Source organism: Fusarium mangiferae (genome assembly GCF_900044065.1).
Source record: "Fusarium mangiferae strain MRC7560 genome assembly, contig: FMAN_scaffold001, whole genome shotgun sequence".
NCBI lineage: Eukaryota > Fungi > Ascomycota > Sordariomycetes > Hypocreales > Nectriaceae > Fusarium > Fusarium mangiferae.
In genome coordinates this window covers 2347142-2370308 of record NW_024573921.1, presented here as the reverse complement: position 1 = coordinate 2370308, position 23167 = coordinate 2347142, and the positions used below count along the sequence as shown (strand labels likewise).

The 23167-nt window shown below is 49.4% G+C and overlaps 7 protein-coding genes across 7 annotated transcripts; 4 read left to right on the top strand and 3 right to left on the bottom strand.

Moving 5' to 3' along the window:
• Positions 1-181: 181 nt before the first annotated feature.
• Positions 182-3513, bottom strand: FMAN_01267 (uncharacterized protein; the record flags this gene model as incomplete). The annotated part of the gene is made up of 6 exons (XM_041832830.1): positions 182-503; positions 555-2433; positions 2482-3158; positions 3212-3256; positions 3308-3359; positions 3414-3513. 6 exons carry the CDS (start codon positions 3511-3513, stop codon positions 182-184), a joined length of 3075 nt encoding a protein of 1024 aa, XP_041676604.1.
• A 232-nt stretch (positions 3514-3745) lies between these two features.
• FMAN_01266 (uncharacterized protein) lies at positions 3746-4723 on the top strand (the record flags this gene model as incomplete). Its single annotated transcript, XM_041832819.1, has 3 exons — positions 3746-4285; positions 4338-4479; positions 4530-4723. 3 exons carry the CDS (start codon positions 3746-3748, stop codon positions 4721-4723), a joined length of 876 nt encoding a protein of 291 aa, XP_041676603.1.
• A 390-nt stretch (positions 4724-5113) lies between these two features.
• On the top strand, positions 5114-6290 carry FMAN_01265 (putative replication factor C 38K chain; the record flags this gene model as incomplete). The annotated part of the gene is made up of 3 exons (XM_041832808.1): positions 5114-5200; positions 5257-5879; positions 5942-6290. The coding sequence occupies 3 exons, from the start codon at positions 5114-5116 to the stop codon at positions 6288-6290; spliced, it is 1059 nt and encodes a 352-aa protein (XP_041676602.1).
• A 3590-nt stretch (positions 6291-9880) lies between these two features.
• On the top strand, positions 9881-12411 carry FMAN_01264 (putative acetyl-CoA synthetase; the record flags this gene model as incomplete). Its single annotated transcript, XM_041832797.1, has 6 exons — positions 9881-10097; positions 10152-10175; positions 10328-10354; positions 10412-11574; positions 11627-12292; positions 12349-12411. The coding sequence occupies 6 exons, from the start codon at positions 9881-9883 to the stop codon at positions 12409-12411; spliced, it is 2160 nt and encodes a 719-aa protein (XP_041676601.1).
• Positions 12412-14510: 2099 nt separating this feature from the next.
• Positions 14511-16894, top strand: FMAN_01263 (uncharacterized protein; the record flags this gene model as incomplete). The annotated part of the gene is made up of 2 exons (XM_041832786.1): positions 14511-14577; positions 14640-16894. 2 exons carry the CDS (start codon positions 14511-14513, stop codon positions 16892-16894), a joined length of 2322 nt encoding a protein of 773 aa, XP_041676600.1.
• Positions 16895-17491: 597 nt separating this feature from the next.
• Positions 17492-17970, bottom strand: FMAN_01262 (uncharacterized protein; the record flags this gene model as incomplete). The annotated part of the gene is made up of 2 exons (XM_041832775.1): positions 17492-17614; positions 17674-17970. 2 exons carry the CDS (start codon positions 17968-17970, stop codon positions 17492-17494), a joined length of 420 nt encoding a protein of 139 aa, XP_041676599.1.
• A 2272-nt stretch (positions 17971-20242) lies between these two features.
• FMAN_01261 (uncharacterized protein) lies at positions 20243-22592 on the bottom strand (the record flags this gene model as incomplete). Its single annotated transcript, XM_041832764.1, has 6 exons — positions 20243-20269; positions 20325-20762; positions 20815-22032; positions 22183-22343; positions 22404-22420; positions 22540-22592. The coding sequence occupies 6 exons, from the start codon at positions 22590-22592 to the stop codon at positions 20243-20245; spliced, it is 1914 nt and encodes a 637-aa protein (XP_041676598.1).
• Between the last annotated feature and the right edge of the window lie 575 nt (positions 22593-23167).

Here is a 23167-nt window from a genome sequence, read left to right as displayed (position 1 = left end):
TAGTTATTACTAGAAATCTATAATACAACGACGGCTGGCTCGTTACCATTGACTCCATTTTCCCGATCTCGCCTCCATACTAAACACTAACTGGATGTAATATGCCTCTAGCTTACTTATAATGAACCACATCTGAATACTACCTGTTACACTTAATGCCATGCAATAACTCGACCGTCGTTTACTTCTTCCCCTTAGCCTTGGCACTAGTAGCTTTGGCCTTGGTTCGACCTCGTTTGGGTTTGTCCTCGTCTTCTTCTTCGTCGTCGCCAGCAGCCTTGGCTGCCTTCTTGGTGACCTTCTTGGCTTTCGGTTTTTTTATATACTTGTCCTTCTTGAAATCGATTTCGTCATCTTCTTCGTCGACTTCGGGTGCCTCGACTGCCTCGGCATCATCATCTTCGACAGCTTCCTCAAGATCAGGGACCTCCTTGGGCTGAGCCTTGGGAGCGACGACACTGCTGGCCTTCATGAAGGGAAGTGGGTGGCTCATTGCATTGTATCTAGAGAGCTCGTTAGTTGCCTGTCGGAGCATGGGTAAATGGTCAACCTACGTTCGGGTGAAAGCAGCTTTGGTCTTGGTCTCAATCTTGACATGTTCCTCGTCCATTGGTCCGACACCGAGTTCCTGAACAGCGTCGAAATCTTCACGAGTCAAGTAGTAACTGTCCATCAAATCAATGACCTCTGGCACTGCCTCGTTGCCCTGCTTCTGTAGACGATCTACAAGCTGCGTCCAGAGGATAGGAAGGTACTGCTGGCGAATCTCGTTATGATCGCCAGAAGATTTGAGGCGCATGTGAGAGTGAACCTCTCGAATCGACCTGCCCAACCTTCCGTACTTGCTATTGTTGCCCAGCCACGACGTGAAGTTGGAGCCCATGAGCTGGCCTGCTATAAAGCTGGCGGGCCGGACCGTGCTAAACACAGCATGTGTGGGCATCAGGCTCCAGTGTTGCTGGGGTCCGTGGATCATGCGATCGACAAGGTCTCCGTCGCTGATGCTCTCTGCTGCATTGTCGAACAGTTCGAGAGCTTTGAGCTTGAGCTCGCGTTGGTTATACCCCTTTCCATTTAACGCCATGGGTTTTGTTCGGAGATAATTCTCTTGTATCATAAGATAGCTGAACTCGTGGTCGTTGAAATAGAGCTCAATCTTATCATTGAGTGTCGATTTGCTTGCGGGGGTGAACAACCCACCTGCCAGCATCTTTTGACAGATGTCCCACGGCTTAAGGATGACGTGCTTTTCCCAAGCCTTAGACATGGCCTTGCTCTGGTCGAAGTCCATACTTGTCTGGTCTAATTTGGCTGTGGAAATCATGTTGATGATCTGCCTAATATCCTTGTTGCTTCCCTCGATGAGAGCATCTACTACAGAAGCAGGAAGTTTGAGCCCTTCTCTGTGGCAAATAGTCATGACGCGAGATCGAACTTGGTCCACAGTTGGGCGATTGAACCGGATGTCGAAAGCTGCGTGGTCGAAAGGCTTCATCTTGGGCAGTCTTCGCTCGTTACATATGAGTATCAGGGGAACCTGTGTCTTTTTGCAGAACTTTGCCAAAGCACCGACACCGCCTCGATCACCCGCAGACATACCGTCAACCTCATCCATGATGAGAACAATCTTCTTCTTGGTTGCATCCACATCTTTGCCATCGCCAGCAAAGTATCCGAGAAGCGACGTGTTGTTCATCACATCGCTCACTCCGTTTTCGACGAGCTTTTTGCTTCGCGTGTCGCTAGCGTTACTCTCCAAAACGTCATATCCCTCCAGTTTCGCAGCTAGGTGAGCAGCCGTTGTCTTGCCGATTCCAGGGGGTCCAGAGATGATGATGGCGCGCTCGCCGCCCATCCCGTCAGCGCCCCTCCTTTGAAAGTTGTATTTCTTATGTTTTGGCCAGTTTCTGAGCCAGTTTTGGATTTTTTCGACTTGAGCCTTGTTGCCACAAATATGACCAAGCTGTGTGGGTGCATACTTTGAAGTCAGTAACTGAACAGGGGGTGCGGCAGCAGCCTTCACAGGAGGGCCTCCAGCGGCGGCCGCTTTTTTGGCGGCCTTCGCAGCCTCTGCCTTTCGAGCCTTCTCTTCGGCCTCCATCTCTGCGACTTGTTTCTTGACTTTGTCTTCTTCCGCCTTCTTCTTCTCCTGCGCCTTCTGTGCTCCTTTGCCGCCACCTCCAAATGCAGGAAGTTTGCGGATCAGTTCAAAAAGTCCGTTCTCGTCAATTGTCTTGATGCCGATAGACTTAATCTTTGCCAGCTTACTTGGCCCAGCGTCTTCTCCCAAAACTACAAAGCTTGTCTTGCTGCTCGGCTGGCCGACGACTTTGCCACCATACCTCTTGACAAGAGCTTGGCCCTCTTCACGACTGATGGTCTGCAAAACACCCGTGAAGACAAAACTGAGACCAGTCAAGCATTCATCCGCACCTTCAGGGAGGTCAGCTGCACCAGCAGCTGGCTGAGCAGATGCATTACCTCCTCCAAATGCGTTCTTTCGCCAATCGAACTTGGCATTGGCATCTTTGGGTGGTGGTGTAGGGGCACGAACGGTAGTAACGTTATCGAGAATATCCTTGATCTCTTCATCTTCAGGCTCATCATTCTTCTTTCTTGGAGCCCGAGGTTTGGCTGTAGCCGCTTTCTTGCGTGGAGCCTCTTCTTCCGACTCTTCTGAGTCTTCTGATAAAGATTTTCGCTTTCTGCCTTTTGCTGTAGGCTTGGTTTCTTCTTTCTCTTCCTTCTTGACGGCGGATGGGCGACCTCGGGTCGCTATTCGCTTTGGCTTAGGAAGTTCCTCATCCTCGGATTCGTCCTCCTCGTAGTCGTCGTTCTTGCGCTTACTTCCACCCTTGGCATCGGCTGCAAAAATATCTTCGTCGTCATCGTCTCCGTCATCCATGTAAGCATCAGAATCCTGGTCGGCATTGTGGCGTGAGTAAGAGGTTGTTGATCTTCGTGTGGCAGGAGCTTTGTCATTCTTCGCTGTTGCTGCGGGCTTCGAAGCAGTAGGCTTTCCTCGGGGACTTGACCGAACGGGAATATCAGGCTTTGCAGCAGACTTTTTGGGCGTTGCTGAACTCGTAGGCTTGTTGTTCTTTGTGGAAGCGAAGTAATCATCAGCAGAAATAGCCACGCCCTTAGTTTCCTCCTCCCTGTAAAAAGTCAATTAGAAGGCAATTGACAAGACAGAAGTCAAAAGACAAACTTGGCTTTTCTCTTTGGGGCGGCTTTAGTGTTAGGCTTTTGCACTCTGCTTGGGATCAGTTTGATTGTAATAAGAAGTGGAAGGAGAACAACTTACTCTACTGCTTCATCTTCGTCATCGTCGCTATCTTCGACGACCTTTCTTCCCTCTAAAATTATATTAGTACCGTTGTTATGTCCAAGAGGAGTATTGTTTGGCTTACTTGTACGCTTGCTCTTGGCCAGCTCCTCAGCTTTTCTTGGAGCAGGTTTTGGGGCGCTACCACCCTTGGGTCCAAAGAAAGACCGGATGTCGGAAGGCATTTTTGGCAATCTCGCTTTTTTTTTTTCTTCTTCTTCTTGTTTTACTGGTGATTGAAGAAATGCATCGACCTTTTTAATGGCATGCGCCAAAGTTGCCTGGGTGAGGATTGGTAACGTGAACCAGGCAATCAAGGAGCAGCCTAGAAGTCCGAGTCTAGTGACGTGCACGGTAGCTCCTATCAAACGCGAAGCTGACGCGAGGTCCGTGACTGCGAGCTAAAGTGGTTCCGGGATGTGGGCCTTGAAATTTAGGCCTCAATATCAGCCCACCTTCGGTTTCGGGAAGATTTTCTGGAGCTCCGTTGATCGAGGCAGCTTCAAGTCAACTCCGATCGCTGCCATGAAGCTCGCTAACACATCGGCATTGCTCAATGCCTTTCAGGGGTTGAGGTTGTGTGCCTCTTCTCCTCTGCGACAACTTCATACCCCTCTTCGGCAGTCTTTGAAGACACTTGATGCGATTCGACGACCTCAAAATGTTCGAGCCTTTTCGACGACCCCATCAATGTTGGGCAACTGGCTTGAGCCAAACCTGAACCGAAAGAAGAAGATGGCAAAGGGACGGCCTCGTGTGGCCACAGGTGGTTCGACCAAGGGTACGACAGTGATTTGGGGCGACTATGGTATACGAATGACGGATCATCACCGAAGAATCAGCGCCAAGCAACTGAAGATGGCCGAGGACACCATTAAAGTGCGACTTCGAGGTCAAAAATACCGATTGTATAAGCGAAAGAACTGTAACGTTGGTGTATATGTCAGCGGTAACGATGTAAGAATGGCCTTCCCAGACTTGGGTGGAACATCGGCTTATGGTTTTGCAGATGCGTATGGGTAAAGGTAAAGGTTCCTTCGATCACTGGGCAACCCGAATGGCTGTTAGCCAGATTCTATTCGAAATCCGAGGACGACTTCACGAGCAAGTTGTGAGAGATGCTTTCCGTTTGGCTGGTAACAAGCTGCCTGGTGAATATTCTACAACCTTATTTATTGAGCACAACTAATCACAATCTCAGGTCAATGGGAATTCGTTAAGAAGGGAGAGCCTCCCATGGTTGGAATCACCAAGTTGGACGGCGTGACTCTAGAAGAGTTGAAAAGACCTCGACGACACATTGCTCCCGTTGAGCTACTGGAGGCTTCCTCGCCTACAACTGAGACTCTGGTCGGGAGCACTTCTGAAGCTTCCCGCAAACCCGAGAGATTTTGACTGATGAGACAATGCCATGTACATTATGGAAGTGTAGATATGTTGTTGTAACTTGTATGAATACCAAATTCTGGATCTCCTAATTCTGGAAGTAACCAAAATGAGATTTATATTCACCATTCTTACAACGGCATGAAGCGATGATGAAGTTTAAGTTTTCTTGTTGACCACCATCAATGCTTTTCCTTAGCGAAACCAGTTTAATTCGTGCAATACATATCCTATCACTCGTTGCCTGCTGAACGGTGGTCACAGTTGGATGCTGTGCACGGACCACTTCGTTTTCAAGACATCATCCACTCTGCCACTTTACGCGACAACGCGTCTTCCACCATTTCCCAAAAAGCTGTCTCAACACAATTCTCACCTCCAAACCAAGCAGCTTCCACGATGGCACTTATTGTTGACAAGCACCGACCTCGGTCTCTCGAGACCCTCACATATCACAATGAGTTGTCAGATCGTCTTCGCTCTCTTGTAAGTGAATAAACCTAGCCTTGATGAGCAGCATTGTTGACTAGTATTACTTTCAGGCCCAGAGCGGTGACTTCCCTCACCTACTTGTGTACGGGCCTTCAGGTGCTGGAAAGAAAACCCGAATTGTCGCTACGCTGAAAGAGCTCTATGGTCCAGGTGTGGAGAAGATCAAAATCGATGCTCGAGTATTCCAGACGACTAGCAATCGAAAGCTCGAGTTCAACATTGTCGCCTCCGTCTATCACCTCGAAATCACACCATCCGACGTTGGAAACTACGACAGAGTTGTTGTTCAGGACCTTCTTAAAGAGGTTGCGCAAACGCAACAAGTGGATCAATCAGCGAAACAAAAGTTCAAGGTCGTGGTCATCAACGAAGCGGACCACCTGACAAGAGATGCACAAGCAGCTCTGCGACGAACGATGGAAAAGTACTCGCCCAACCTCCGACTAATCCTCTTGGCGAATTCTACTGCCAATATTATTGCTCCGATTCGCTCAAGAACTCTACTGGTCAGAGTAGCGGCCCCAACGCACGAGGAAATATGTGATGTGCTAGCCGTATCAGCGAAGAAAGAGGGTTGGCCCGTCGTGGAGGGTCTTCACAAGCGAATAGCGGAGGAGAGTGGACGAAACCTTCGACGAGCTCTCTTGATGTACGAAGCTGTTCATGCACAAAAGTACGTTTTCCCTGGTGAAATTGATGGCGGTGGTGTCAAGTAAAAGCTAACCTAGTTGATAGTGAGAAAGTCACTGATAGCACAGCCATCCCACCGGCAGATTGGGAGGCCCTTATCGGCCAGATCGCAAAGGAGATCCTTGAAGAACACTCGCCAGCCAGGATCCTGCAGGTGCGGTCAAAGCTTTACGATCTCTTGACACACTGCATTCCCCCCACTACTATCCTCAAGACCTTGGCGTTCAAGCTGATTGCCCTCATTGACGATGGGTTGAAAGGTGAGGTTATCCAGTGGGCGGCTTTCTATGAGCATCGCATCAAGACCGGAACCAAAGTTATATTCCATCTGGAGGCTTTCGTGGCGAAGTTCATGAGAATTGTCGAGATGTATTTGATGAGTATGGATATGTAATTATACTAGAGGTTATTCGGCGTTTTAGGAAGGTTGATGTGGCAAAATATACGGAACTCGACGGTGCGTGCATGTCGATGCTTCGCTCTATCTCACTATCAGTCATGGGTCTTGTGATGTGCTGCATGATATAAGCTGGCAAAGGAGATATTGTGAAGTAACTGAATAAGACATACTGGCTCTAAGAGTGCACATGGGTCTCGTTGGGCGTCAAACTTGAGATACATTACCATAGAAACATGCCGTGCAGCCCGGACCCGATACGGAGAATCATGATGAAGTGGGGGATGAGGATGGGGAAACGGAACCTTGTTTAGATACCGTGTGCCTGGCTAGAGCGCATGGAGAAATGGAAGGAGTATTATTGGCTATGGTATTTCTTGTATGTTGGAAAGCATCGCTGATATTGACAAAATTACCTGGCTAAGTCCGTTGTTGCCCTTATATAGAAATACCTGTCTTGTAAGTTATTAAATCTTTTATTCCAGCTTCTTTAGCGGCCAGGGTGAGAAGAGATCTATAAATCAAGTCCGCGAGTTTATCGCGAATATGGGCAGTAACTTTAGTGAAAAACAAAAGTTTACTGTATGATGATGGCGCGTTCACCACTGAGAATAACCGCGGGAACTCATGAGCAAGACCGGCTGGATGAGGGGAGCCAGATCTGACCTCCGTAGTGCGTGCGTGAACTGTCTTTCCAACAAGTGCAAGTTCAGGATACTGCATAGTGAAGGAAATGCGGTCATGGCAAACGGACAAGTTCCATTTGATGATTGTATCACTTTATGACAATATCTCGGTCGAGTCCCGAAGATACGGCCAGCCGGCAACATTCTAGATCTAAAACGTGGCTGGAATGACAGGCGAAGCAACAATCTTGGGGGGTTGCGTGGCTTCGGCTATGAGATGCATGTCGACCCGACCGTTGGGGCACAGATCAACATGGGAACAGGGATTGACTTTGAAAGATTGACATGGAGATGCCAATTGGGGACGGTCATCATGATGGGCGATCTCGCGGGAAGCTAGCGACGACACGGAGAATCGCTCTGATCTTTATTTTTCTTTACAGAACCTATAAAATTACCTTAGCGATCTTTGAGACACCTGTTGTACACATGTTGATAAATGCAGTAGCACGTCTCCAACTTTGTGGTTTTTAGGTACTAACCTATTGGAGTCATTTTGGTACACAATCTCTAATACCGTAGCAAAAGTACAGCATCAGAAATAAGGTACTTTCTCCAAAAGAGGAAAGTATAGAGTACATGCAGTGTTCTCTACAGACCTAGACCCGCAGACTGACAACAAAAATGTCCTAACAAACTCAAGTTTGTTGAGATGGAAGAACTCACAGGGAATTAGACCCTGAATGTTCAGCCATGAAGGGGCGAAGTCGGAGGCTGAGATGGGCCAATCGAGTTGTATAAATCTTGACCCCGAATGCGGGGGCCCGTGTGAGGGGCATCTGCAGCTGCCACACTGCAACAAGGTGGGGTCAAATCGAAGCCCATTAAAGCCAATTGCCTCGAAACGGCAATAAGAGCACAGCCAGTAAATAAGAGAACACGCCATATATCCTCTTGCAGACATTACTGCTGGGAGTGTCGCCAGTTGAGAGCCAGAGCATAGAATCCTCCGAACAGGAAATTCATCGTGAGAGCGATCCCGGCTCGCTGTCGACAGAAAGGGTCAGTGTTGTCCCGCATTGGCGAAATGCAACGCCTTGACTGGGTTCCACTATATTGCCGGCCTCCCAAAACTCCACCTTATTTGTGACTATGATCAATCACATAACACGTTTTGGCTATCAGTACTCCTCTGTGTGCGGCCCCATACCGGCTCCGTATCAAGGAGAGTCAAGAAAACTGAGGACCTTATCCTAAATAGCAAAAAGACCTAGGTAAGCTTGGGTGAACCTTAACTAACCTATAGACTTATTATTTTTGATGGCTAAACCTGAAGTCTGAGGCTTTCTTGCTCCCTGAGGGGGATGTATCTGATCCAAAGGCTGTTCAATCATTTACCGAGTAATCTCTTGTAATGTCCCATTCATAGTAGCTGGGATACTACTCTGGTGGTGCCCGGTGGCACCTAATTGTGCATGCTTTGGCTGTCTGACATCACCAGTTCTGTTTAAGAACAATCTTCCGTCGACCCTGAAGCATTGGTCTATCCGGCTGCCGCAGATAGTTCGGCAAGCTAGCGAGTACAGGGATTCGGTGATGTCAAGACATGATAGGTGGATATGCCAATGCATCGTCGATTATATCAAATTCAAAGTCGTTGGATGTTACCATGCAGCATGAGCCCCCGATGTTGAGAGCTAACAAGACATCAATTCTAGTAGAATTCAAGTATCTCATTACCTATTATCTCAGGTAGGACTCTTTCAACTTAATTCATAACTAATAGCAGAGCGCGACTTGTCGATGATAATGGCTACCAAACTAGGCAACAAAAGGATGAAGATACGGCCGTCCTTAATTATCGTAAGCAGTGCTTCGTAATTACGGCATGTATCACTCACCCAAGTCGAAGTGAACTTTCTCTTCGCTGTGTTTTCAGTAGAGAATGACAAGAAACCCCAAAATGGGTCAGAAAACGTGGTAATAAAGTAGATGGACGGTGGCATTCAGGCCATCATGTTATAAGGAATACAAAAGCAGGGAAGCTAAGGAAATCAACGATGCACTCTTTCTCGGACGTAGGGCTTCGGGATAGAGCCGATGGTGTCTGATATGGATGAATGGCAGGGAGAATAATAGGATACATGGCGCGGCAAAAGTGTTCTCAAATGTAGCGGCCACTCCCGGTCCACAAGCCGTTGTATGTATATCACATTGGCATTTGTGTAATGCCGACGTCAAGTCACATCTTATCCCCAAGGGTCAAATTGCTGACAGGCAGATGCCGTGCTTAGCATTTTGGCCACTCTGAAAGCCGAGAATTCAAGTGTGAATATTTGGTGACGATCAATACCTAACGAACATCATCCTTTCAGGTTGTATGTACTCTTACAAACTTACTAGCGGATGTGAGTCGCTAACTCACTACTGGCTATTCGGGACTTGAGGTGGCTCGGGGGAAAGGATCACGGCAAGACCCCCCCGGTTCGCCGGCCGCAGCTCGGTTTTGGTGCCACTACACCACTGAGACTGATCCCAGTTGGTGCAGGTACCAGTGACAAGTCGCAACGGCCGGCCGGGCCTTCCAATGATTATGGACCCATTTGCCATAAAGAAAGCTCCCCCCGCAAGCCGGACCTCATCAAACCTCTAGATCCGTCTCAACTATTTCTCCAGCTCCTCCCCCTACTCTAAATCCAACTAAACACTCCCTCTCTACTTTACTCTTCATTGCCTTCTCCAACCTCTCCTCCTCCTCTTCCTTCAATTCAAATACCTACGACTCAACTGCGCGATCTCTGTATCTCCATAGAACAGCAACACCGAGAGCTGTAAGTCCTGCAAGTACAAGCAGTTCTGACAAGCTCCACGGTCACGCTACCCCGCCATCAACGTCGCACCTACAGGCGCAACGCTCAACGAAAAAAAATAATTCTCCAATAAACCCCAGCAAAAGACACAATGGCAACCGCCGTCGAGCAACCCCAAGTGCCCCAGGAGCTCAGGACTTCGGCTCCTGAGTCTCTCCCTAAGAGTGCTATCCCAGCCGCCGTCGCTTCTCCCGCTCCCGCTCCTGCAGCCACCGAAACTGTCTCATTGAGAGCTGAGGAGACTCCCGCATCCGCTCAAGAGACAAAGGCTCCTGTGGTCGCTGAGGCTCATCTCGTCGATACCTATCGTAAGTTTGCGCAACCAACTTGATCTGACGGTGCATCGCTAACTTCCAGCTTAGACCCTCCTCAGCGCATGTTCGCTAGTAAGTCAATTGCGCCCCTTTGTTTTCTGTTGAGGCGAAATTACTCGCCGCAGTCTCTCCCGCTAGACCCTGTTGTGTGGTTCTTTGCTTATTCTTGACTCCATCGTGCTCCGTTTTCCTGGCTCATTGTTGCTAACCTTGCAACCCGGCAGAGCATCCCCACCGGCCCCACCTTGCCAGTAAGTGATCCCGGCTTCCGCACCAGAGCCTCAACATGAGCTGACCCACTCTCGTAGACCTCGAAGAGTACAAGCGACTTTACAAGGAATCCATCACTCAACCCGAGAAGTTCTGGGCTGAGCGCGCACGCGAGCTCATCTCTTGGGACCGCGACTTCCAGACCACCCGAAGTGGTTCTCTTCTCAATGCCGATGTCTCCTACTTCAACGAGGGCCGTCTGAATGCCTCATACAACTGTGTCGACCGTCATGCTTTCAAGGACCCTGATCGTGTTGCCATCATTTACGAGGCCGACGAGCCCACCGAAGGTCGTAACGTCACCTATGGAGAGCTCCTCCGAGAGGTCTCTCGTACCGCCTGGGTTCTCAAGCAGATGGGCGTTCGCAAGGGCGACACCGTTGCTATCTACCTTCCCATGATTCCCGAGGCCATCATCGCTCTCATGGCCTGTGTCCGTATTGGCGCCGTGCACTCCGTTATCTTTGCTGGTTTCTCTTCCGACTCTCTCCGCGACCGTGTTGTCGACGCCGGCTGCAAGGTTGTCATCACAACTGATGAAGGCAAGCGAGGTGGCAAGTTGATTGGCACGAAGAAGATTGTTGATGACGCTCTCAAGCAATGCCCTGCTGTTGAGAACGTCCTTGTCTATAAGCGTACTGGCTCAGAAATTCCCTGGACCAGTGGCCGTGACTTCTGGTGGCATGAGGAGGTTGAGAAGTGGCCCAACTACTTCCCTCCCGAGCCTGTCGCTTCCGAGGACCCTCTATTCCTCCTTTATACCTCCGGCTCTACTGGCAAGCCTAAGGGTGTTCTGCATACAACCGCTGGGTACCTCCTCGGCGCTGCTATGACCGGAAAGTATGTCTTTGACATCCACGAGGGCGATAGATACTTCTGTGGTGGTGATGTCGGCTGGATTACCGGTCACACCTATGTCGTTTATGCTCCTCTTATGCTCGGTGTATCCACAGTTGTATTCGAGGGTACACCTGCCTACCCCAACTTCTCGCGATACTGGGACATCATCGAGAGGCACAACGTTACCCAATTTTACGTTGCTCCCACCGCTTTGAGACTGCTGAAGCGTGCTGGTGACGAGCATGTTCGTGGCAAGTTCGCTCACCTTCGCGTACTGGGCTCGGTCGGCGAACCTATCGCCGCCGAGATCTGGAAGTGGTATTTCGAAGTTATTGGAAAGGAGGAGTGCCACATTGTTGATGTAAGTGTTTCGTGGGCATCTATTTTGTGGTCGCCGCTAACATTGATTATAGACTTACTGGCAAACCGAGTCTGGTTCTCATGTTCTCACGCCCTTGGCTGGAATTACACCAACCAAGCCAGGCAGTTGTTCTTTGCCCTTCTTTGGGGTCGAGCCCGCTCTCATCGATCCTGTTTCCGGCGAAGAGATTCACGGCAACGATGTCGAGGGTGTGCTGACCTTTAAGCAGTCCTGGCCTAGCATGGCTCGCACCGTATGGGGAGCTCACAACCGGTACAGAGAGACTTACCTTGATGTCTACAAGGGTTATTACTTTACTGGAGATGGAGCTGCTAGAGATCACGAGGGTTTCTACTGGATTCGGGGTCGCGTTGACGACGTCGTCAATGTTAGCGGCCACCGATTGTCCACTGCGGAGATCGAGGCTGCTCTGTTGGAGCACCACTCTGTTGCTGACGCAGCTGTCGTCGGTATCGCCGATGAGCTTACTGGCCAAGCTGTGAATGCCTTTGTTGATCTCAAGGAGGGAGTTGAATCAAGTGATGCTCTGCGCAAAGAGCTCATTGTCCAAGTGCGCAAAAGCATTGGTCCTTTCGCTGCTCCCAAGGCGGTGTACGTTGTACCTGACATGCCCAAGACGCGAAGTGGCAAGATAATGCGACGAGTATTGAGGAAGATTGTTGCTGGTGAGGAGGACCAGCTCGGAGACATTACTACTGTAAGTCACCTCCTTCGATTACCTCAAGTGACATTTGTAGCTAACATAACACACAGCTTTCTGATCCTTCTGTTGTTGAGAAGATTATCAAGGCTGTTCACGATGCCAAGCGCAAGTGAGTTCAGTGACGAAAAGGTTTATAAAGACATGATGCATATTATCTAGTGGAGTTATATACCATGGATACAAGGCAAGCGGGAAAGGAATAGTCTGCCGACGACGGAAGCGGCCTGGAACCAGATTCCCGCTCGGTGTTTTGGGGTTGATGTTGGGATTCAGCCATGACCCGGAAGAGTATCTCGATGGCTTGGGAACCAATTTTTATGAAGTTGATTTAGTATGAGCATTGCGGTCTGATTTCTTTTTTTTTTTTACATATTTTTTAAGGTAGCAAGGCAAAAAGAAAGTCCAATAATGAAACTTTGGTTAAGATATCAATGACGTCCGTGGTGCAGGGTAGTGGTGTGCAAAGAAGCTCATTGCAACCACGATAAGTGATTGAAGTCAAAACAAGGTTTTGCACAAGCCTGTCGTTGAATGGCTCGGTGCTTCCTTTTGTTAGAGCTGACTTGGAGGATGTTTGGATAGAGAAACCAGCCTATTGCGCCGGTTTCCAAAGGCCGCGTGGACACATATGGCTCTGAAGTGGGATATCAAGTGGGATGAAGCAAAAGAGCAAAGAGTTACGATAATTTTTAACGACGTTCCAATACTTAAGCTTCAGTATTTCTGGGCCGTCGCGTGGGACTACGGGAGGTCTAGAACGAGAAAGGACTTGAACGGTTTTCAAAGTTGCAGAGATACACATCGACCAGCTCCACGAGCCAAAGGCGCCAACAGATGGTCCCACTGGAGTGCCAAGGGTTATCAGAAGTCGTCATCGTTTTTGGGGGCTGTTGATGCATGAGTTGCAAGGATGGGATAGTCTGGGTGATTTTTATTTCCCGCTGACTGGAGGCTGCGTAAAGTCAAGGGGCCGACTCGATTCTTTGGGTCGTATACCTAATAAAAGGTACTGATTTAAAGAGCAATGATCTAAATTGAGTTTCCGATGATATCGTGACATCGTTGTAAAACAAGCCTTTTCAGCCACGGCGTTTGATAAGAAATCTTGGGACAGCCCGATAAAGTAGCAGCAACGTGGCAGCAGAGTCTATCGTTTATCTGGGTAATAAAAGCTGTCATCAACACCTCTTATGTCCGATAATGAACATCAACTCTTCAATGCCAAGAAGCATGAAGCTGTAAATGACTAGCAGTGGGGAAGATTAGTCTAGTCTGGTCTAGGATTGTAGATGGTTGGATGAAAAGATACGAGGGCGAAACATATTGACCTCGGTCGGATGCACCGGTGAGGCTTTGGGAGGCCGCCTGTAATCAGATGGACTGCAACAGCTATTACAGTGGTCGGAGTTGATGCTGGATACAAGGATTGTCGATTTCTGTTGCCAAGCCTCAAAGATGGATATGTCAACATCCGTTGACATTGAGTTTCATAACAACTCTGAGTCTGAGATGAGATTCACGGCAAAAGTTGACAGTTGCTTAGCTGGTCTGCTGGTCTATAATGGCTGACAAGTGTGACGCCTGCTGTTAGGGAGGCTATGCAGTGGGAGAACCGCGCGGCCTCTGGCTCGTGATTCGCTGGCCAAGAGACTTGGGTTGTCCGTCCAGCATCCACACCCCAGCCCTTGGGAACCTTGGAACCCTTGGCGTGAGGTAAAAGCCAACAGCGTTAGAAGGATCTAACCTAACCTAACAGCCAACAGCCAACAGGCTCTAAGCACCCTCCGCCACACTCTGTTTTGCCTTTCCAACTCCCTAAAATCGGACTGGAGCGACTGTATTATTCAGATCTCAAGGCTGATCATGCTACACGATCAACCGTTTCGAAATCCTCTCTTCTTCTTCCTCCTTTGCTGCTCTCCTGGTGTATCTATTCTCTTTGTTCTACCTTGAGACCCAATACTTGGACCCCAACTTCTTTCTCCACATTCTCCTTTGACGTTCTCAATAAGTTCCGTCATACTTCCGACTCTATTTTCGGCCGCTCCGTCTGACGATCTTCGTCTCACCTTGATTACTTCTGATCTTACAACCTCCGTTCTCCTTTACTCGACTGTTTCCGCTGTGTTACTGTATGGCATTGCAGTGATATCTCTCTCAATCGGCGCGTCGCCATTTCTCTCCCAGGACCGTTCGAGGTCCGATAGACACCATGGTATCATTGCGGTCGATTGCGACCGCTATTGCGGGTGTGGCTTTGTTCCTTGAAACCTCACTAGGTATGCTGAGCACTTGAAATTTACCTCGAGTTTGTGGCAGTCTTCTGATATCCTCGAAATAGCGAGCTCAGTTAAGCGCAACGCTGTTAACTACATATCCTTTATCGATGAGCCTGTAATCAACACACCATCACACCGTATACGCGCCGACTCGCACTTTGATCTCCTATTCTCACTACACAATGGGCAACAAAAGATCCGCCTCAAGCTTGAACCGAACCATGACATTCTGCACGAGAACTTCGCTATTACTCACATTGGCGCCGACGGTGCCGTGCGATCTGTCGAGACAGTAAACCGGGAGGACGAAAAAGTATTCAAGGGACATGTGTTTATTCAGCGAGTCGGACGGGAAGGCTGGACAAATGCTGGCTGGGCAAGGATAACGATGCACCGCGATGGAAAGGAACCGGTTTTTGAGGGCACTCTGCGGATCGACGGCAACCATCACCATATTCATACCGGCACCAACTACCAGCAAGTTCGACATGAAGATGACCCTATTCTGTCAGCATCAGATGCTCGGGACGATGTCATGGTTGTCTGGCGGGACTCGGATATCATGTCCTTCAACCCTACTGAGCTCAAGAGGCGTGGGGCTTCGGCTGCACTCTGTGACTCTGACACATTGGGTTTCAACAGCAAGTTTCATGAGCTCCAAGACTTTGACACTTTTGGTGCGGCAAACACCAAGTCTCTTTTCGGTCGCCAATCGATCGACACAGGTACAGGGAACGACGGTTCGAGTGTTGACCTTGAGTCTACCATTGGTTCTGTGAACGGCTGTCCAACTAGCAGAAGGGTCGCCCTTCTAGGAATCGCAACTGACTGTGGATACACTTCTACATTTAACTCTACTGAGGCTTTGAGGAAGAATGTCATAAGGATGGTCAACGATGCCTCCGAAGTTTATGAAAAGAGCTTCAACATTACGCTGGGTATCCAGAACCTCACCATCAGTGACGGGTCATGCCCTGGAAGCCCGTCGGATACCGCTCCTTGGAATCAGAAGTGTTCCAACAGCGTTGACTTGTCCGATCGCCTTAACTTGTTTTCCGCCTGGCGCGGTCAGAATGAGGACAGCAACGCCTACTGGACTCTTCTGAGCACTTGCAACACCGACTCTGCTGTTGGCCTTGCATGGCTGGGTCAGCTCTGCCGCCCTGGTGCCTCAGCCAACTCCAATACTGGAGGTCGTAACGAGACAGTTGCTGGCGCCAATGTAGTTGTCAAGACTTCGGCAGAATGGCAAGTATTTGCTCATGAGACAGGACATACTTTCGGTGCTGTCCATGATTGCACTTCTCAGACTTGTCCAGTCTCGTCCGATGCGCAGTCGTGCTGTCCCTTGAGCAAGAGTTCGTGTGATGCTCAGGGTGACTACATCATGAACCCATCTTCGAGGGAGGGAATCAGTGAATTCTCTCCTTGCACCATTGGAAACATCTGCTCAGGGTTCAGACGTAATGTCAATACGGAATGTCTCACTGATAACAGAAACGTCAAAACCATCTCGGGCCAGCAGTGCGGTAATGGAATTGTCGAAGAAGGCGAGGATTGCGACTGCGGTGGCGAGGCCAGCTGTGGCGATAATCCTTGCTGTGACGCAAAGACTTGCAAATTCAAGGGCCAGGCCGAGTGCGATAACTCAAACGAGGAGTGCTGCACGGATAAATGCAAGTTCGCATCTTCAGGCACTGTCTGTCGATCGAGCACAGGCCCTTGTGATCCCGAGGAGAAGTGCACGGGAAGCAGCGCGACATGCCCCAAGGACAAACACAGCGACGATGGCACAGACTGTGGTGATAGCCTCCAGTGCGCATCTGGTCAGTGTACATCGCGAGATGAGCAGTGCCGAGCAAACTATCAAAACACGACATCCTCCAGTGTCAAAGCCTGCACCAACAGCTGTCTCTTGTCTTGTCAGGCATCGGGTGATGGCTTCTGTACGCAGCGAAATCAAAACTTCCTCGATGGTACACCCTGCGGCGGCGGCGGCCGATGTCAGAATGGTAGCTGCGAGGGCGCTTCGACGTGGAAGGAGATCGAGAACTGGTTCAAGAACAACAAGAATATCGCCATCCCCGTGGGTTGCGTTCTTGCTGCACTCCTCCTGTTGTCCATCTCTTGCTGCTGCTTCAGCTGTATCAAGCGACGCATAGCTCGCCGCAGGGCAGCCAAACAACCAGCCATGGGCGCTTGGCCAGGATACCCTCGGGGCCCTGCTCCAAACCAACAAGGCCCCTACATGTACGCTCCAATTGATAACAACAGTGGCTGGCAGCAACAGAGGACGCGCAGTATGAGATATGCTTAGACTCTTTTTCTTTTCTTTTCTTTTCTTTTCCTTCTGTTTTCCATACAAGGGGCGGAATTTTCATGTCCGATACAGCATTTGCCGGCGTTTTCTTTCTGGGCACAATTGGTTTGAACATTGTATCTCTTTCGTGTAGTCTTTATTGTACGGAATGGATTTGTACTTCCGCACATGCATCTTGACTTTTGTTTTCAACTTGTTGATAAGCCAATCATGACATACAAGACGGCGGATCAGGAGAAGTACTCATGGGATAGTTGGTGGACAAACGCATCAGGAACAGACACATTCACATACACAGCGATACACGCATATACGTCTATGTTAGATATTAGCACGAGACTATAACGACAATTAGAAGAGGCAAAATGCCACAATTTATTCGACTTGATCTACTTGGACCACGGTTCTGAACCACAATATCGTTACTAACTAACAGTAGATATTCACTGCAGCAGTATAGATAAACAAATACAGGTTCATTGAATTCTATCATTTGAAAGTCGTAATTCGTTATAGAGGGCTTGTGATGGTTTGCTAAAGGATCCCTATTTCACCAATGGCAGTCTTCTCTCTTCCTATGACGAGGACTCTGTACTATCGAGAGATTTTATCACTGACTCGGCGACTCTGTTTACTCCTTGCCGTACTGGTGTCGTCGTGCTTGTCTTCAAAGCCACACAGTTGGCGCATGAATCGGAGGCGTTGACCGGCGATGCTCTGTACACGATGGTTTAGCACGACTAGCACTTTCACATCAAAGCGGAGATGATACATACGTCGCCAGTCGCTTGCGCATGTGCCATGAGAGCAGCGTGGTTATCCAGAATATACATAGCCTCTCCTCTCCGTTCTCTCTCTATGTGTGTTTCAAACATGGGGCTGCAAGAATCAGTGTCGGCACTGCAAGGTCGTGCAGCCGAAGCACGATACTGCGGTCCAAGACGACTTGGTTCGCCATCGCTCACGTCGCTTTCTTCGCTGTATGGGTTTTTCCCGCGGGCCTGCCGATCACGCATTTGCTCCGTCCATCCTGACGAGCGATTTGGTTGATGGTGTTGTGTTGATGAAGACATTGTACAATGTTGTGGATGATTCTTGGTAGAGGTTGGTGGTAGTAGGAGGAAGAGAGTTGATAAAGAGAGTTTGTTTGCTTCTCTGAGAATAGTGCTGAAGATGTATGTTTGGGGTTTGAAAGATAAAGGTGGTTCAGAGGCGATGAACAGCTTCTCGATATAAATAATGAGAAAAAGGCAGAAATAAAAAGAAGAGATTGAATGACTTCCCGAGTCACTCAGATTCATTCACATCCAACACAGCTCAACTCATAAACTCCCAGTGACAAGCGAGAGAGACAGGGCCTGACCTTGAAAAAGGAAAGGAACCAACCCCTCCACTGGAAGCGGGGCGCACGTCACTTGCATAAACCTCCAAAGCACACTAAAGAAGAGAGACAGACAGAGAGAAGAGAGAGAGAGAGAGAGAGAGAGAGACACGCATAGAGGAAACAAGAGAGAAATACAAATATAGAGCTAATGCAGGGAACATGCAAATGCACATGGCCTCGAAGGGAAATATAAAATCGGGCGAACGAACCAAACTTTGTGGGGACGGAGCATTTGGGGCGGGGGGCTAGCTAGGTAGGCCTTCCATGTACGATAGAAAGCACTAAACTCACAGTGAGTGAGTGAGTGAGTGACTCGGTGATGCCGTGGTCCAAGATAGTACTACCTATTGAGAGAGACACCATCTGACATGATAGAGAATCATTACGACATGTATACGCCTTTGCTCTACATTCACTCTATAATCCTTCACAGTCCTGTCAAGCAAGATAAACCAAACAATTGCCAAAGACCAAAGTCAAACCCCCAAAAACCAACACACACAATGACCTATTCTCTCTTTCTCTGTCACACACATCCATGATAATGCACTATATACTTTTTGATCTGCAGCTGAGGCTGAGACATGCAAGGCAAACAGTGCGTGGTGTCTCAGTCTGCAATTCAGCCTCCAATCACGACCTTCTGTCACAAATGACACGCCAGAAGAGACGAGGAGGGGGCCGGCTACCTGATATAAACGACTACAGTACAGTGCTCCGTCCTCAGGGAGCAAGAAAACACCAGACCCTAACATAGGGTGTCAAAATAAACTTGGCAGAGAGTCCCCTAAGCTTAGGCTAGATTTACCTAAGCATTTTCATCGCTTAGGGTCATGGTTCTGAGTTTTCTTCCCACCGTAGGTAGTCCGTACATACAGCACATTGCATTACAGGTGAGACTCCCTGTCGTGCTGAGCCTCAACAACTCTACAGCTGAGAATTCTGCACTCTTCAGATCCGATTGGCTTTGACCAAAGCCCTTCCTTGAAACCTGAATGTATCCCGACGCTATGGCCCCTCGTATCTATACCCTATCACTGTCAAGTCGCGAGTATTAAAATTTTCTTTTCATCTCGGTATCGAGCCAACAAAAGGCAAATCATGTAGGTCACCTTGCTGGCCTGATGTGTATGTGGTACTGCCCCTCTTCCCTCTCATAGGTTCGAACCCCCTTTTCACTCTTTGTAGTTGGCGGCGATACGTCATGACGTTAATTATTCTCTTTGAACCTATTGCTTTACTGACATCTTCGGTTTGGCTAGAACCAACCCTCAACTCCTTATACGTAAAAACAAGCCTCTTGTGTTTTTCTGCGCCGTTTCATCACCCCAGATGGTATATAATCGTACAAATAACGCAAAAGCCCCTCCCAAAACCAATAACACCGTGGAGACTGGGTATGATGCTTCCCAAGAACCCAAATCTCAGACCAGACCGCATCCCTAGTACTTTGCCTGCCTTTCGTATGCCTTCACCTCCCATGATAACCCAGCCCACCCTCAAAACCCCTGGTTCCAAAAAAAGACAACAAAGAAAACAAAGGTAATGCGATGAAAGCAATGTCGTTTGTACTCCTATAACCTCTATCCATGTTCCTTCATCCAACAAAGAGTTCGTGCGTAGAGAGGTGCCCAGATAGTGTTGTATATGTGCCAATCAGAGAGTTCGATTTCCACCGTCGTAGTCAGCCAGCAGTAGTTCGTCGTCGTGTTATACAAGAGAGCTTTTGAGAGTTCGCAGTTTCGTACAGATGGTTGCTCCAACCATGTCCAAGCGGGAATAGACATTAAGGGCTTCCGACCATGCCCATTTCGCATCACAGTCTGTTCGACTGTCTTCCTAAGACGTGCCTGAACAAGCCGCTTTTGCTTGTAGCGACTTTGCATGAGGGCTTCCGCACTGCCTCCTCGCATATCTAGATCCTATTAATGTTGCAGACGTTGTTCGTCTTGGTGTAGTCGTCATCTTCGGAAGTTGATGATGGCAAGCTTTTCAAGTGTTAGCAAAGTGCAATTTAACAGAAGGCAACGTCCTCCGACTTACCCTACTATTGGAGCCATAGGCCAATTTATGGCCTTCAGCATCCCAGCACAAGCAGTGCTCATCTTCCTCGTCCGTCTCGGCACTGGCCTTGGGGCTGAGCCACCCTGGGTGCACCGGTCGACTCCAGCTGGCTCGGGGCACAGCGTAACTTCCAACTTTCCAAATCAAAATCTGAGTTGATGTCGCGCCCGCGATAAATGCACCGTCAGGCGTGAAAGCGAGCCTCATAATTGGTGAATCCATGGTCAAGAAGCACTTGGGTTTGCTTTCGGGCATTCGAGCATTCCAGATAAGGATCGCACAGTCGTCTCCTCCAGTCGCAATTAAACGCTCGTCATCAGGTCCAGGTTGGTTTTCGGGCAGAGGCTGCCATTGCATCGCAGTAATGGTGCCTTGGTGCGCAGAGATGGACCTTCGATGACCACTCTCATCCCACAACTATACCAGTTAGTATCTCTTTTCGACATATTACTCTAGAGTGTATACTTACATCAAGTGTACCCTTGTCGCTAGACGTAGCAGCTAGTCGCGAGCGTCCGTCGAAGAGAACCTGGGAAAATAGATCGTCGTCCTTGGTCTCAAATTTTCTGGCCTGCACTATCGTTGTTTCTGTGCATTGGAGGCATAGCATTAGGTCGCCACCACACAGCAAGAATTCCGCTTCCCCAGTCCAGGCGGCATCGAAGGGTGTAGCATCAATATTGTGGTCCGGGAGGACATACGACAGAGAGTTTCCGGCGGGCGGGTAGTGAACGGTAATAAGAGTACCACCCTTGTCCGGGGAAATGGCTAGTAGAGCTGTGTTGTTAGGGTTCCATAGCATCTTGATGATTGGGGGCTCTGATAATTCCATCGACTGCAAATGTGCGCCTTCAGCGGACCACACATTGATCGAGGCATGGTTCCTCGAGTCTGTGGCTACTGCAATTGCAGCGCCATCGCTGGTCCACGACATGGCCGTCGTTATGGTATCGCGGGGCACATCACGATCGATAAGGGAGTGACCTTGCGGTGACACGTGATCTTGTCCCGGCTCAAAGGGGCCCGCGCGAGGGACTGTCCAAACACGGGCTAGCGCATCGGTGCCACCAGCCGCGAGGATGGACGGATCTCTTGGGTTCCACTCGCATCGCAAAAGGATGGGAGCATTATCTTGCCCAGAGGGCGAGGAAGGTGATGGCGTAGCGCCTCGGTCTCCCTGAATTTGATTCTGACCGTCATATACCAAGCGGATAAAGGTCGTCTCTGGAGCCAGCTCCTCGACCTTGTCTACCTGGGTACCCTGCTCAGGGCCGTCAGTCCGCACCATTGGCTCTGACGCTTGCTCACCCTCGAGAGGTGAAGGATATGCATGGTTATCAGGGTGATTGTCAATTTCCATAGGTGTCGTTACTGGTGCCGGTGCTGCTATGGTAGCATCCATCCCTGTTGCTGTTGTTGCCGTTGGTACTGATGCTGGCCCCGTTGCTGTGGCCGGTGCGTCGGCGCCATTCTCCAATCCATTGCTTAACCGTTGTCGTTTTGCTGGCGACACATTCGATAATTGCTGAGGGGCACGTTTCCTCAAAACCTCCTCTTCAATGATGTCTTCTCCTTCCGCATCTTCCTCTTCATCTGCGTCAATTCTTCCTTGTGGGTGCGCGTCCAGAGGTCCAAAAATGCCCATCTGCAGCGAGTCGGCTGCATCCGCAGCTGCATCCTGAGGCAGCTGCATATGGTGAACTTTGTCAGCCTCTGACCGTTTTGGAAATTTGGCCTTGTCATGAATACAGCCCACCTCGCCTTAATGGGTGGGGGGAACAGGCGCAGCGCCGAAACTCTCGACAGATTGCCATGATTCCCCAAAAAGATTACTTACCAGTTTTCGTAAATGCTCACGCTCAAGCGCGTGGTAAATAAGGCCACGATTAATCACCGAAACCAATGCATGGCTCTTGACGTGAGGCGCAAAGGCGAATTCCCTGTGAGGTTGCTTGACGTGCCACTCCTTTTGAAATTTGGCAGCAGTCTCTCGATAATCTGTGGGCGAGTTTGGTTAGTTTAACTGTGGCGCCGTGAGCGCGCAGACGTAATACATACTGCCTTCAAGAAGAAATCTGTAGGCGCGCAGAAATTCATGGTCAGCAAGAAGGTCCAGCGGCAGGGAGAAAAAGTGATGGGGAGAAGGCGACTAGGCGCGGTGATTGCGAGTCGAGGACGCGAAGTAGTGACGAACCTCCAAACAAGAAAGTTGACTCTATCCGAGTCGAGGAATTCCTTAGCGACCATGGTCCCAGAGAGCGCCGCAAAAGGCGCAGAGTCGCTGAAGGATCGCAGTTGGCGATGTGAAGAGTAGTTCAAGACAGCAGTCGGCAGGCTCCCGGGAAGCCAACCTATTCTCGAGGGCGAGGCTGGATTATTCGATGTTGTTTATGGGGTTTGTCCGAGGAAAGGTAAGTGAGGATGCAAAAGAAAGATGAAATTCAAGGTTCCAGTCGGGGCGGTGATGAGTGGGTACGTACCTCCCTCCTCTACCGCCCCTGTAGGTACTGTGCTGTACCTTAGGTCACTCCCGTCCCAGCCCAGCCCGAGATTCAATCAATGCTTCTGCTCTTGTGCAAGGTCCCTAACAGGCACAACCAAGCTAGCACAGGATCAGGTCGTTCTGCCTGTGGCTCTCTCCCCGTTTCTGCTAGCTCGAATTAGTTGGGGTGCTGCAAGGATTCATTGATGCATTGGATGGACTGGAAGGGTACGGATAACCTGGTCGAGGTACCCTTAAAACGCCAAGGATAAAGCGACATTGCTCACGCTGGAGCTACGGGGCCTTTACGGGGAGCTAGGCACGGGGCTGACTGGGGGGG